Here is a 14265-nt window from a genome sequence, read left to right on the forward strand (position 1 = left end):
TTTAAAATTATACTACAAAACTGTAGTAATCAAAAATATATTGGATATTTCAGACCACAATGTCCAAAAGGAGAGACAGAAAGAGAGAGAGAGAGAGAGAGAGAGAGAGAGAGAGAGAGAGAGAGAGAGAGAGAGAAGCACCTGCCATAGAGGCAGGAAGGGGGTGGGGGGTGATGGGAGGGAACCTGGGGACATTGGTGCTGGGAAATGTACCCTGGTGGAGGAATGAGTGTTGGAATACCGTATGACTGAAATCCAATCATGAACAGCTTTGTAAATGTAAAAAAAAAAAAAACACCTATTGGAATAAGGACAGTCTCTAAGAACAATGAATAGAATTGAGCAGCCAGAGACAGAGCCTCAGGCAAGTGGACAGTTAATCTTTGACAAAGAAGAAAAAAGTATGAAGTGGAGTGGGAAAGCTCCTTCAACAAATGGTGCTGGGAAAACCAGTCAGTCACATGCCAGGAAAAAAAAAAAAATCATACCCCTTCCTATATCCTGCACAGAAGTCAAATCAAAATGGATCAAACACCTCAATAATCAAATCTAAACCCTTAAGCTATATTGAGGTAGAACACTCCATGACACTGAATCTTGAAGTATCTTCAATGATTCAATGACATTGGCCAACAAAACAGGAACAAAGGAGTTCCACTGCTGCACGAGCATGATCCCGGAGGCCAACTGAACTACTTTGGACACCAGCAGCTCGCAGAAATGCCTCTAGACTGTGAACTGAGCCACTGCCTTATGCGGCGCCAGCAGGGAAGGGTTTCTCTCTCCAGGCTTTTTCATCTTATGAGCACCACAAAAGAGAAGTAAAAGCTTGCGGTGATGCAATTTCTGGCAGGTTTCCCTGGTCTTTATACAGAAATCCAAAACCTAATATCTCTTCATTGTCAGCAATGTGAAATGGTTCCTTTTTAGCGAGTCTGACTTTCGGGGAAAACTCCAAACAATAATAGTGAGTTTTTTGTTGAAATATTGAAGGTAATCAAAGTAGCAGCCATGTGTAGACTGTGAACTAAGCCCCACGCTGGCCGAGGAGAGGAAATATCCTTCTTTCTCGTTTTTTTTTTCTTTTTTCGGGGAGAAGCGGTGTGGTGTCCACCATATTATGAGGTCTATTAAGCAGGTACGAACTTGGTGGCATGGGAAGGAGAAAAAAAAAAGAGTTATGTACTCAGAACAGCAGGACTTCATATCTCTCCATTCTCAGCAATGGAAAACTAATTATCAAATGCTTCCTTGGCAGTAAGGCTGTCTTTTTTGGGGGGAAACTTCAACAACAATAGTGAGTTTTGTGTTGAAATATGGAATGTAATCAAGGTAAAGAGAAAATGAAGTGAAATTTATCAGTTACGCAGGCGGGGGTGGGGGGGTGGGGGGTGGGAGTTATACTGGGGTTTTTGGTGGTGGAATATGGGCACTGGGGAAGGGATGGGTGTTTGAGTATTGTATAACTGAGACATAAGCCTGAGAACTTTGTAACTTTCCACATGGTGATTCAATAAAATAAATAACTTTTTATTTATTTTAATTAAAAAATTTTTTTATTTATTTAAAAAAAACGGGAACAAAGGAAAATTCTTACTTCAGTGATATCTCCGCTTGTAAGTGCAGATATGCTAACTAGTGAGGTGATGTATGTAGAGCGACTACTGAAGAAAATGTTCCATGCTTGCACCCCAAGTTTCCTGTCATATGTCCATGTATTCCTGCTGCCCTGAACGCTTTCTCCGTGATCTCTTTATGCCTGTGGATCTGCCCGAGACCACCCATTTCCATCTCAGCTGCCCAGGTGCAAAAACCACACTGGCATCCCCGCCTCGGTTAGATAGTCTCGGCACAGATCCGTTCAGCTTTTCTCAGCTGTGGCTAACTCTGTGAAGGGCATAGTGCCACCACCCTTATTTCTGGGACAGAATAGGCCCCTGGGGTTCCGTGACTGTGCTCACACTCCAGTTGACATGTGTCTGAGGCTTTCCCTGGCCCCTTGAAGACAGAGCAAGAACAAGAAGGGAATACAGGTTTGCTTTCACCAGGGCAGGGTTCCACTGCCAAGGGTGAAAGGTGAGGCTGGGGGGCGGGAGGGGAGGATGAGCTCTCCGTGGGGGAAGAAGGGACAGGTGGGCCCGCACCCGTACCTGCTGGTTAAAGAGCATTCTGCGAACAAAATCTGCCTTATCCTTCCTTGAAACCACAGCATGGTTGGGAACGACGGCAAGGTGGCAGCTCTGAGGCTCCGTCACTGGCTTCCTGGTACCATCGAGGCACAGTAATCGAAAGTCTTCCTGCTTCAGACCTTAGCCCAGGATTCAGTGTTCCTTCCTGAGGAAAGACACACAGAGAAACAATACAATGAGGCTTTTCAAACACAAGAAAAACATCCCCAAAGACAGACATTCGTAACCTTTCTGGTGAGTGCTTTTTTTCAGCCCTGCTAAAGAGACGGGATTCTTTTAAAAGAACCAAAAAAAGCGCTTAAGCAGAAAAGCAAAGCTTGAGGGGCTGGAGCGATAGCACAGCAGGCAGGGCTTTGCACACGGCTGAACCACGTTCGATCCCCGGCATCCCACATGGCTGCCCCAGCACTGCTAGGAGTAATTCCTGAGTGCAGAGCCAAGAGTAACCCCTGAGCATCACTGGGTGTGACCCAAAAAGCAAAAATAAAATAAAATAAAATAGAAGGGCAAAGTTTGATAAAGAGAACTAGACTGAATTTAAAACTGTTCATTAAAAGACATTCTTGGGGACAGAAAGGGACGAGATCCTTTGGAAGCGCTTCACTGACCAACACTTGCATGCAGAGCACCTTGGACTGTGCCCCGGCTGTGTTTGCCCATGCTGTTCAAGGCCAACACCAGAGGCAGCCACACGGGGTCAGCCAGACATGGAGGATATTCTCATTCCTAAACAGAAAAGGTTAGGGCCTAAATCACCCTGAGGTGACTCTGGGAGGGTCAATAAACTTCCCCAGTTGCCCAACGGGGGAGTGGCTTCCTGAGAGAGCCCTGCTGCCCTGAGGGAGGGCAGGAAGTCAGACACATACCCCCGATGTTCTGCAGGACAGCCGAGTGCTTCACAAAGGCCACATCTCCTTTCTCGACCAGACACCTGAGGAGGGAAGCTCAGGTTAGCGAGGAGGATGAACAGGAGAGAGAGAGACCACCAGGGGGAATTCTGGGAGGCTCACGCCCCCACCCCAACCCCCTTCTGTGCGTACAACCAGCATGGCTGAGCTCAGCCTCACAGCAGGGGGGACAGGGGCGGGCTGGGGAATGTGACAGAAAAAGAAATCAGCTTGTTTTGTTTCTCTCACAGATAACCATTGTTGTTTGGTTCGATTTCACAGCTTGGTTTCTCCGCTGACAATGTCAGCATTCTCTTATTAACAGGATATGGCTCTCTGGTTGGATCAAAAGTCACATTTGAGACTAACATCAACATGCAGGACAGGATTTTGAAGGAATTTGATCACATTCAGTCTTAATAAGTCCAGGGACCTCATGTCACACTGATTTATTTAGGCTTGCCCCCGTCTGCGTTCAAGATCCCTTCTTTTTTTTTTTCTTTTTTTTGGGTCACACCCGGCGCAATGCACAGGGGTTACTCCTGGTTCTACACTCAGGAATTACTCCTGGCGGTGCTCAGGGGACCATATGGGATGCTGGGATTCGAACCCGGGTCGGCCGCGTGCAAGGCAAACGCCCTACCCGCTGTGCTATCACTCCAGCCCCCCAAGATCCCTTCTCTCTGAGAACCATGAGTCCGTCACAGATTGGTTTGATGTTGCCCTGTCAGAATTTCCAGATTTCCCTTTTCTGTCCTCACTCTCCTATCTCCAGTCCCCATACGCCCCCATGACTGGCTCAATGGTCAGTTATTCCCACCCAAGTCTTCTATGCCCCTCTGTCCTATTTCTTCCCTCCCTCCTCCTACACGCCCTTGGCACACTCCTAGCACTGAAGGGGCAGCTTTTCTGCCTTGGGTGTGCTACACCTCCGATGACAGGGAGCCCAGGTCCTCGTGATTCTGAGCCTCAGACACAGTCTCCCTGCTTTCTGCTCAAGACCACTGGCTCTACAAGCGAAGGAGGAGACACTTTTGCAAACTGGTCATAAAAGCACACTCTTGGGCTGCTCCACAGAGAAGCTGGTTCTGAAACCTCTGGAGAGGGGCCCAGTGACTTGTGTTTTTATTGTTGTTGTTGTTGGTGGTGGTGGTGGTGGTGGGGTGTGTGTGTGTGTGTGTGTGTGTGTGTGTGTGTGTGTGTTTGGGTTTTATGGGTAAGTTGCAGCCAATCCATTGGTGCTCAGGGACTTCCTGGACTCTGTCTGCTCAGGGGACCAGTGCTCCAGGGACCAGGCAGTGCCAATGATCAAACCCAGGCCTTCTTTTTTTTTTGGGGGGGGTCACACACGGCGATGCACAGGGGTCACTCCTGGCTCTGCACTCAGGAATTACCCCTGGCGGTGCTCAGGGGACCATATGGGATGCTGGGAATCGAATCCGGATCAGCCGCATGCAAGGCAAGCCCCCTACCCACTGAGCTATCACTCCAGCCCCAAACCTAGGCCTTCTACATACAAAGTATGAGTCCAACCTATGGAGCTGTCTCTTCCTTATCTTCTCTGGCCCCATGATCTATGTTTCAACAAGCTCTCCAGGACATTCTGATTTACTCTCAAGTATAAACCACTGCTGGACAGTCACCTCCCCATGCAGTGACTAAAAAGTGGAGTTCCTGCAAACCTGTGTGCACGTGTACCTGTTGCCAGACACCCACCTCCTCTGACATGTGCTCCAGCTTCCCAGAGGAAACAGAAATCAGTATGTCGGCCTTCTCAGCTTGTCCTGCCCACCAGACACAAAGAAAAGTGTCCTCTGGGGGCTCAGGAAAGCATCCCCTTCCATTCTCAAGACCCTTTCCACAAGCGTGGGCTTCTTTCTCTTATGCAACTGGAATATTTCCCTGCTCATTGGGTTCTTTCCATTAGCACTCAGAAGTCTTTTAAAAAAGTGCACTAAACCTAGCCTCAATCCCCCTCCCCCATCTCAGCTGATGAGCCTCTTCCCATTCATCCTGACACCCGCAGGAATTGTGTATTGGCCAACTGCAACCTACATATTATACTCTTGACCCCTGCCAGCAGCCCGACTCACTGGTGAAGATTTACTGACAACTGAAGATGCTTCCAGCAGGAACACTCCCTCCCTCCAGAGGCGAGTTCCCTGAACCATCTTCATTTTCTCTCCCCACTTCGTTCTTCCCCTCCGATTTGATATGTTACCTCTGTTATAGACCAGATAAAATACATCCATCGATCTGCTTTGGAAACGAATTATCTTCCATTGATTTATCTGTTATTCTTGCACATAAACCTGCCTGTTCTGATCGCAGCATCATATTTCACTATAATGTAATTTCTGTGTCTCGAAAAGCAAACATTCCTTTGTATAACTTCATTTAGAATGCATGGCTGTCTCTTGGTCTCCCGAGCACTGGTCATTTTAAAGAACTGACTTCTCTTCCCCACTTTTCCCTACAGTCCTCCTGGTCCCGGTGGAGGCCACTATAACTTTATAACTAGCTTCGCTGCATGAGTTATGTGAGCAGAAAGTTTTCAATGAACCGGGTTGATAATCTCATTTCTGAGGAATTGGGACTAATACATTATGGTCTGAGTTTGACCAAACCCTCTTATAATAGGAGTTGTGACAATGCTGGAAACACTGGTCATAATTTTCCTCCATATAATTCAGTGAGAGAGAAAACTACCTTGTCAAAAGAGAGAAAAATGATGCCGATCTGGAGAGTAAGAGAGAACGGCCTCTTCAAATAAGCATCCCTTTATTGTTTATTTACAATTCTAATTTAACTGGATGGCCTGCATCTTATCTTGCCTTGGCTGGCTCCTCAGGACTCAGTGCTTACAAGAAAGGAGCGAGAGAGAAAGAGAGAGAGAGAGCATATTTGTTAAAATATCCTTTTCATTGAAAATATTACAGAAGTTATTTATAAATATGCCACATAAATTTTTTTCACTTGCAGCAAAGGAATTCTTACTTATTGATTGAAGAAAAGACATATCAATCATATAGATGAAATAAATGCATAGTACGTACAAAGTGCTAGAGGAAACAGCAAGAATGGGATGCCTTGCATCTCATACTTTATGCCACTGATCTACCAAGAGTAGCACACCATATTTGATGGGGTGGAAAGTAGAAGGCAACTGATCTTGGTCCAAAAACCAAAAAAAAAACCCAATAACAACAACAACAACAACAAAAAGCCCAACTTGTAACAACATGTTAGTAATCTCTAATACAAGGGCTTAATGACTCCATGGTGAGACACAACAATTGTTACACACTTTCCTCTAAGAAAACCTTTTTTGGATCATTTTTAGATCATTTTGGATCATTTGGATCAAAGCAATACAAAATCAATAATTTAGAATCTGCCCTTGGGGCAGGCTTGGTTGGTGATAGGAAAATTTTATTTTTTTAAATTTAAAAAAAAATTTTATTGGTGAATCACCATGAGGTACGGTTACAAACTTATGAACTTTCATGTTTTCATTTTGTTTACATCCTTCCACCAGTGCCCATTCTCCTCCACCAATGTTCCCAGTATCCCTCCCACCACCCCCACCCCATCCCCCACCACCCCACCCTGGTGATAGGAAAATTTTAAATAATGGGAAAACATAATGGTGGTGGCATTGGTGTAGTACTATTGAATGCAATAAATTATTATGAACAACTTTATAAAAAATAAATTAATTAAAAACTAAAAGTTAGGGGCTGGAGCGATAGCACAGCGGGTAGGGAGTTTGCCTTGCACGCGGCCGACCCGGGTTCGATTCCCAGCATCCCATATGGTCCCCTGAGCACCACCAGAGGTAATTCCTGAGTGCAGAGCCAGGAGTAACCCCTGTGCAGAGCCAGGTGTGACCCAAAAAGCAAAAAAATAAAATAAATAAATAAAAGTTAAAGAAAAAAAAAAGACTGGGATGCTGGGGCTCCGTCCCACAGCCGCACAGACGCATCTTGTAGCCTTGTTCACTCACGCCCCTCCCAGACAGGGTCACCCTCCCCACAGACATCTCCAGGGCCATGCTGGCGGGCGAGGACCCTCCCGCCTCTGCCTGAGCCCCAGCTTCCAGGCCTAAGTGCTGCCCTCTCAGCAGGCCGCAGTCACACCTCTTACTCTTACCCCACTCAGCCTCCAGACCCACAGCCACGCTCCACGCCCACAAAGCCCCTTGTCCTTGCTTTGACCCTGAACTGTGTAGTCACACAGCCAGGGCGACTCCTCACACCTCACGCTGCAACACTCGACCTCCTGTTCCCCGGTGAGGACCAGGGGAGGAAAAGAGCAACCCTCACCCGGATCCCCAGAAAGCCCAGTGGGGTGAAGGACAGAGAATTGGCCCGTTTGAATGGGAGCATCAATCTGGGGACTGTCCACCCATAGATGGTTTGAAACTGCACGGCACTACCACAAACACGGAGAAATAGGCCTGGGTAGGAAAAGTCCCTCTTAACTGTTATTTATTTTTAATTTGGGGGGATTCTTTGGGGAGGTTTTATTTAGAAGTTTATTCAGGGGCTACTGCAGGCTCTCTGCTCAGGGGTCACTTTCTGGCAGTGCTCAGGCGACCATGTGGTGCCAGGGATCAAAACTGGCTCCACAGCATGCAATGCAAGTACCTTAATCTCTGTGTTATCTCTACAGCCCCAAACAACCCTCCCAAAGCGGGGAGGGTGACAGATAGTACAGTGAAGAGGGAGTTTGCTTCGCATGATCCCTGGCACCGTATATGGTCCCCCGAGTCTGCCAGGAATGATCCCTGAATGCAGAACCAGGAGGAAGCCCTGAGCACTGCCAGGTATGTCCCAAAAAACAACCAAACAAAAAGACCAGGATCAAACATGTAGCAATTCAATCTAATGTATGGCCCGGTCCATCTAAGCACCTGTTTCTAAACACGTGGATGGAAAGAGAGAAGGAGGTTGGACCTGACTCCGTAGGACCAGCAGATAAAGCAGCAATTAAGGCAGAACTGAGGGGCCAGCCGATGCTGGGGACCGGGGATGCCCCGAGGAGGGGGAGATTCACTTGGCCGGCTTCTGAATGCTCCTGACTTCAGCTGGCTGTGCAGGAGGGGCCCCTTCCCAGAGCCAGCAGTACTCAGCCCCCACGGAACCTCAGGAGAGGGGAATCCCCGACACTGACTGAGATCCAAGCAAGGGATGCTGGGAGCCAGGAACACCCAGCCTCCTTGAGGGTCCCTGTGGGCTGCGACGGAGGACTTGTGGCAGACAAAACCACAGCAGAGAGTATTACAGAGGGCAGTCCTTCCCCCACTCCATGAACACGCACCCATAAACTTCTCTTTTTTTTCTTTTGCTTTTTGGGTCATACCTAGCGATGCTCAGGGGTTACTCCTGGCTCTGACTAAGGAATGACTCCTGGCGGTGCTTGGGGGACCATATGGGATGCCAGGGATCGATCCTAGGTCGGCTGTGTGCGAGGCAAATGCCCTACCTGCTGTACTATCTCCCCGGCCCCTCACTCATAAATTTCTACAAGCAGCAGAGACTTGGGCTGCAAGAAGCCAAAGATCAGGCAAGGCTGGGACAAAGAGCCTTCCCCACTTCACTGGAAATCCCGACGGTTCTGTCACCAGATTATACCACCAAGGGCAGTTAGATACCTTGGCTGAGCCCAGAGAGAAATTCTATGAAGCTCAGAGAATGGGTCCGGTCACGAGAGGGAAAGGACCGTCAAAGGATTTCCCAGCCAAGCTAGTCCTCCCCACACAGGGCCCAGAGGAAAGCAAATACCCAAGAGACCAGAGATCCTGAAAAAACGAAACAGATCTTCAAACCACGAACTACAGCACCGCCTAGTGGGCAAACAAAGAAAATGCCCAACGATTACAGGGAGTGAGGAAAAATAATGTTTCTCGTGGGAAGAAACCAATCTGAAAGTCATGGAAATGGGAAGTTCAATGGTCTGAGGCTAGAAATCAACAATTGGGGAAAAAATGAAAAACATCCTGGACATATGGAGAATATATAACATCTCACTGAAGACATAAAAGGTTGCCTGGATAATAATAAAAATAAGGACATATATATGGCAAAATCAATTACAAGAGGAAAACCCAAACCAATAGAAGCCCACATCAAAAAATATAAAGCTTTAGGTAAATAATCTGACTTGACAATTGAAGGAACTAGATAATGGAAGACAAACAGAACCAATAGTCCAAGAGTCAGTAGTCAGAGAGATAGTACAGCGGGGAAGGCATTTTCCTTGCACGCCAACAACCCAGGTTCGATCCCCTGCAGCCCACATAGTCCCCTGAGCACCACCAGAAGTAACTCCTGAGTAAAGATCCAGGAGTAACCCCTTGTCATCACCAGGTATAGCCCCAAAACAACAACAAAAATGTCAATAGAAGGAACGATTAATAAAAATTAGAGACTTAGGCAGAATAAAATAGTACAGCAGGTAGACCACTTACTTTACATGCAACTAATCCAGATTCAATCTCTGGCATTCTATAGGGTCCCCCAAGTCCTTCCCAGAGTGATTCCTGAGTGCTGGAGGAGTAATTCCTGAGCATCCACAGGTATGGCCCCAAAACCAATATAAATTTTAAAATGAACAAAAATTTGAGTGGAAATAGTGAAATAGAAACAAAGATGAGGGCTGGAGTGATAGCACAGCGGGTAGGGCGTTTCGACCCGGGTTTGATCCCCAGCATCCCATATGGTCCCCTGAGCACTGCCAGGAGTAACTCCTGAGTGCAAAGCCAGGAGTAACCCCTGTGCATCGCCGGGTGAGACCCAAAAAGCAAAAAAAAAGAAAAAAAAGAAAATAAACAAAGATGATACAAAAGATTAGTGAGGCTAAGATTTTTTTTTTTTTAATGAGCCAATAAAACTGATAAATCTCTGAACAGGGATTTGGGAAATAGGGGAGGGGAACAAATTACTAAACTGGGTTGAAAAGAAGAAAAGGAGAAAAATTAGAGTGAGAAATTTTTTTTTAGACCTTTCAAGGAATTTTGTAGTAAGAGATGAGCAGAGACTGGGGAGCTAAGTGAGGTCAGGGGGCTTCATTTAGGGGTCTGGAGCAATAGCACAGCGGATGGGGCGTTTGCCTTTCATGTGGCTGATCCAGGTTCGATTCCCAGCATCCCATATGGTCCCCTGAGCACCACCAGGGATAATTCCTGAATGCAGAGCCAGGAGTAACCCTTGAGCATTGCCAGGTGTGACCCCCCCCAAAAAAAAGAGCCATAAAATGAAAAAAGAGGCTTCGTTTCTGTAATTACATTTAAGATAAAGAAATAGCAGCACATGCGTACACTGATGGAAACGATCTAGTAGCTGTGGACAGGACTGAGCTAGGTCACCCTGGGAGAGGGGAGGGAGGCAGCATCTCTGGGCACAGATGATGGCACACGAGCACCAGAATGGGATTCTGGGGAGTTGCTCTTTACATTGTTCCAATTTTGTCATGTGGGATAGCACAGGATAGATTGAGGGAGAAACGCCGGCTGGTGAGGAGATAAGAATGTGTGGAATTAATTGCCTTCTATGAGAGTGGGGTGGTGGACGGACAATAGACAGATGGTTCATTTGAGCTGAATCTCATTTACTTTTTGTTTATTTGGGTTTTTTTTTTTTGGATGGGAACAACACCCAGCAGTGCTCAGAGGTTACTCCTGACGATGCTTGAGGACCATATAAGATGCTGAGGATCGAAGCCAGTTTGGCCTCATGCAAGGCAAGCACCCTTCTGCTAGGCCATCACTCCAGCCCCAAGGGACTCATTAGTTTAAAGAGAGGCCACTCAGCCCCTTTTGTGCAGGCACCATGGAGTGGGAATGTGGAGATACAAATATTTGTCGATATGGCTAAGAAATGATCAGGATTAGTCATGGAATGTAGAAAGTACAGAGGGATAAAGGAAATGAAGAAAGGAGAACAGGGAAGAGGTGACAATGCATGGATCACAGGTCAGACTGAACTCTGGAAACCTGGAGAGAAAAGGCAGGCAGGAACAAGGGGGGACTGAGACATTCAAGCCTTAAGATTGCTCTTGGCGTGTTCGTCTTCATTATGGATAGGGGAAAATGATTCATCTGACAATCCTAGGTCCTCTCTACTCTCTTGATAGTACCACAATTGGATAAGCAGGCCTAACACTAACATACTTCCTTACTAAAAAGAAAAAAAAAACACAACCCAATCATGATCAACTTTGTAAGTGTGTATCTAACTGTGATTCAACTTCTTTTTGGATTATGTCATGCTTTATTTGTCAGGAAAGCATACAAACATGTTGAAGGAATATGCCAAATCAGATTTCTCTAAGTAAAAAATATATATAAATGAAAATCTAACGGATATTTCGAACATGCATTGATTAAATAAATAATATTGTTTTTGCTTGAGAATCTTGGATATGATATTTGATGATGTTGTGCCTGCAAGAGTTTCATTGTACAAAAAGCTAATTGTCCATTCCAGATGGAATATAGCAATACTGGAGATGTCAGGCTAAGTCTGTCAGGTGAGAGAGAGCCTGGGAAAACCTGCTCTCTTATAAACTACCGAACAGAAGCTGCCTTTTTGTCTTATGTAAAAGACATCTGAGAGTCCTTGAGAGGTAACAATCTTGAAATGGGTTTGTTTCTTTGTGTGTTTGTTTTGAAACCACATGTGATTCAATTTTTTAAAATAATAATTTAAAAAGTCATAGGAGCCAGGAGAGCATACAGCATTTAGGGTGCTTGCCAAGAATACACCCGACCCAGATTCAATTCCCAGAAGTTCCTGGTTCCCCAAGCATCACTGAGCACTACCAAGATGAGGGGGGCCCTTCGGGACCAAAGTAGCAGCATTTTCCTGGGCCCTTGCATCCGACCCACCGTACAGTTGGTTCATTAGTGGCGGATCCTTCCTGCCCCACCTCCCCCAGCCAAATGACGCTTTTAAGTCTTGGCTAAACATTCAGCAAATATTATTTATTGTATTGGGATTAATGAATATATGTAATGCATCTGTACTTATGAAAGACAAAGCTTTAGAGCAGGCAGTGCAGAACAGGCTGGCAGTGTGACCGGGTTCTCTCAAGAGCCTCCAAATTCTGCACACAGAGCCACACTACCTGAATTCACACAACCTGTCCACTGCCTCAGTGTTATCATACTGAGAATTAAGCCTGCTACCTTAGCCCGGCGTGTGGGTGCTGAAACTTGCCCATGCCTAATGTTCAGTCTCTTCACACACCTGGGCCTTTCCCCCTCCCAGGCTCTTCCCCGAACCCTTCTCTGGCTGGAAACACACCTGATTTATACCTACCCAGACGCTGGCCCTTGCTGTTCCTTCTTGGATTACTCCTCCTCTAGATGTTCTCCAGATCAGGTACCCTCTCACTTGGCAATCCTTAATTCACATGGCCCCCATGCCGCGGACGCCTCCCCTGACCACCTTGTGCTTAGATGAGTTTTCGGTAAGGGTGTTTGTTAGTGGGAGAGCCTTGAAGTTAGGCTAACTGTCCCCTACCCAAGTCACCACCCTGTGATTCCCTTGGTTTCTATGGCTCTTATAACACCTGAGACTTGAGGGGTTTTTTTTTTTTATGTTTATTGTCCTTCAGTCCCCAGGAGACTTGGGTGATGGCAGCGGGGCGTGTTTGTGTGTTTGTATGAGTGTGCATGAGAGAGAGAGAGCGAGAGAGACAGCTTTTTTGCTATGACCTCCCACCTAGAACAGTGCCGTGCATGCTCAATAAACACATCTTGAATTGATCGGGGAGCCCAAGCACCTCTGATTTTAACATTTGCATAAGTGTGCCCTCCTTTGGTTGTATTCTCAGAAGGATTTGATCTCCTATCCACAGTAACACTGGGGAGCAAAGGATCAAAAGCCACAGAACTCAGGCCAGCCCCGGGGCTGTGGCCTTCAGACCCAATCCTGGGCATTCGCCTCTGAAGTGCTATACTGCCTTGGAGGTATCACCTCAATGACCCCCAGAGCCTCAGCCAAGTTCTAGAATGCTGAGCCATGCTATTCAGTATCAAAAGGGGCATGTTAAGCCTTGATCATATTGTAAAACCAAAAATAAAAGTTGTAAAGGTGAACCCGGGGGGCTGGAGCGATAGCATAGCGGGTAGGGCGTTTGCCTTGCACGCAGCTGACCCGGGTTCGAGTCCCAGCATCCCATACGGTCCCCTGAGCAATACCAGGGATAATTCCTGAGTGCAGAGCCATAAGTGGCCCCTGTGCATCGCTGGGTGTGACCCAAAAAGCAAAAAAAAAAAAAAAAAACCAAAACCCAAAAAACAAAAGTAGACCCAGGATTGTGGCCACTGTTCATCATTCTGGCCTCTCCCAGGTTCCCTCGCCTGGGCAGCTAAACTTCAGTTCTGCGGACATTGGGGACTCACAGTTCTGTTTTCTAATTCTTTCTCCTCAGTGTGAGGATGGAAAAAACGATGAAAGGATCAATCACCCCGCGGGGGCCAAAGGACACCACTCACCTCAATGCCCCGCTGGAGCCGAAATACGCCTCGTGGCTGTTGGGAGCACACTTGTGGGCTGCTTCCTGGTCGCCGAGGCACAGAGCACAGAGGCTGGAGTGTGGGTCGGACCCGGGGACACAGCTTTGACTGAAGAACTGATCTGTGCAGGAGGAAGCGGGAGGAAACAGTCAGCGCTTCCTGTCGGGGCAGCAAGAAAGCCTCAGACTTTGTCCCTAGAATTCCTAAATGATGTCAAGACACGTTCAGGAATTTAGTACCACACTACTAACTAGCAATGAGAAATGAGTGGAATAAAGAGATGCTAAGATCAGCTGATAGGGGCTGGAGCGATAGCACAGCAGGTAGGGCGTTTGCCTTGCACGCGGCCGACCCGGGTTTGATTCCCAGCATCCCATATGGTCCCCCAAGCACCGCCAGGAGTGACTTCTAAGTGCAGAGCCAGGAGTAACCCCTGAGCATCTCCGGGTGTGACCCAAACAGAAAAAAAAATCTTATTTACATTAGTATCTCAGAGAATCAAGTACCTTGGAATCAGCTTAACCAAAGAGGTGAAGGACCTATACAAGGAAAATTACAAAACACTTTTTCAAGAAATAAAAGAGGACACTAGGAAATGGAGACACATCCCCTGCTCATGGATAGGGAGCATTAACATTATCAAAATGGCAATACTGCCCAAAGC

At 46.8% G+C, this 14265-nt stretch overlaps 1 protein-coding gene across 1 annotated transcript in view; it reads right to left on the reverse strand.

Moving 5' to 3' along the window:
• Nucleotides 1-14265, reverse strand: part of LOC101556047 (inhibitor of carbonic anhydrase-like) — a 40426-nt gene that overhangs the window by 3475 nt on the left and 22686 nt on the right. Inside the window, 4 exon segments of the mRNA XM_004603228.2 lie at nt 2151-2308; nt 2311-2334; nt 3056-3120; nt 13581-13722. Of these exon segments, the coding sequence (XP_004603285.2) occupies nt 2151-2308; nt 2311-2334; nt 3056-3120; nt 13581-13722 (389 nt within the window).

The sequence above is a fragment of the Sorex araneus genome, chromosome 2 (assembly GCF_027595985.1).
Source record: "Sorex araneus isolate mSorAra2 chromosome 2, mSorAra2.pri, whole genome shotgun sequence".
In the NCBI taxonomy this organism is placed as follows: Eukaryota; Metazoa; Chordata; class Mammalia; order Eulipotyphla; family Soricidae; genus Sorex; species Sorex araneus.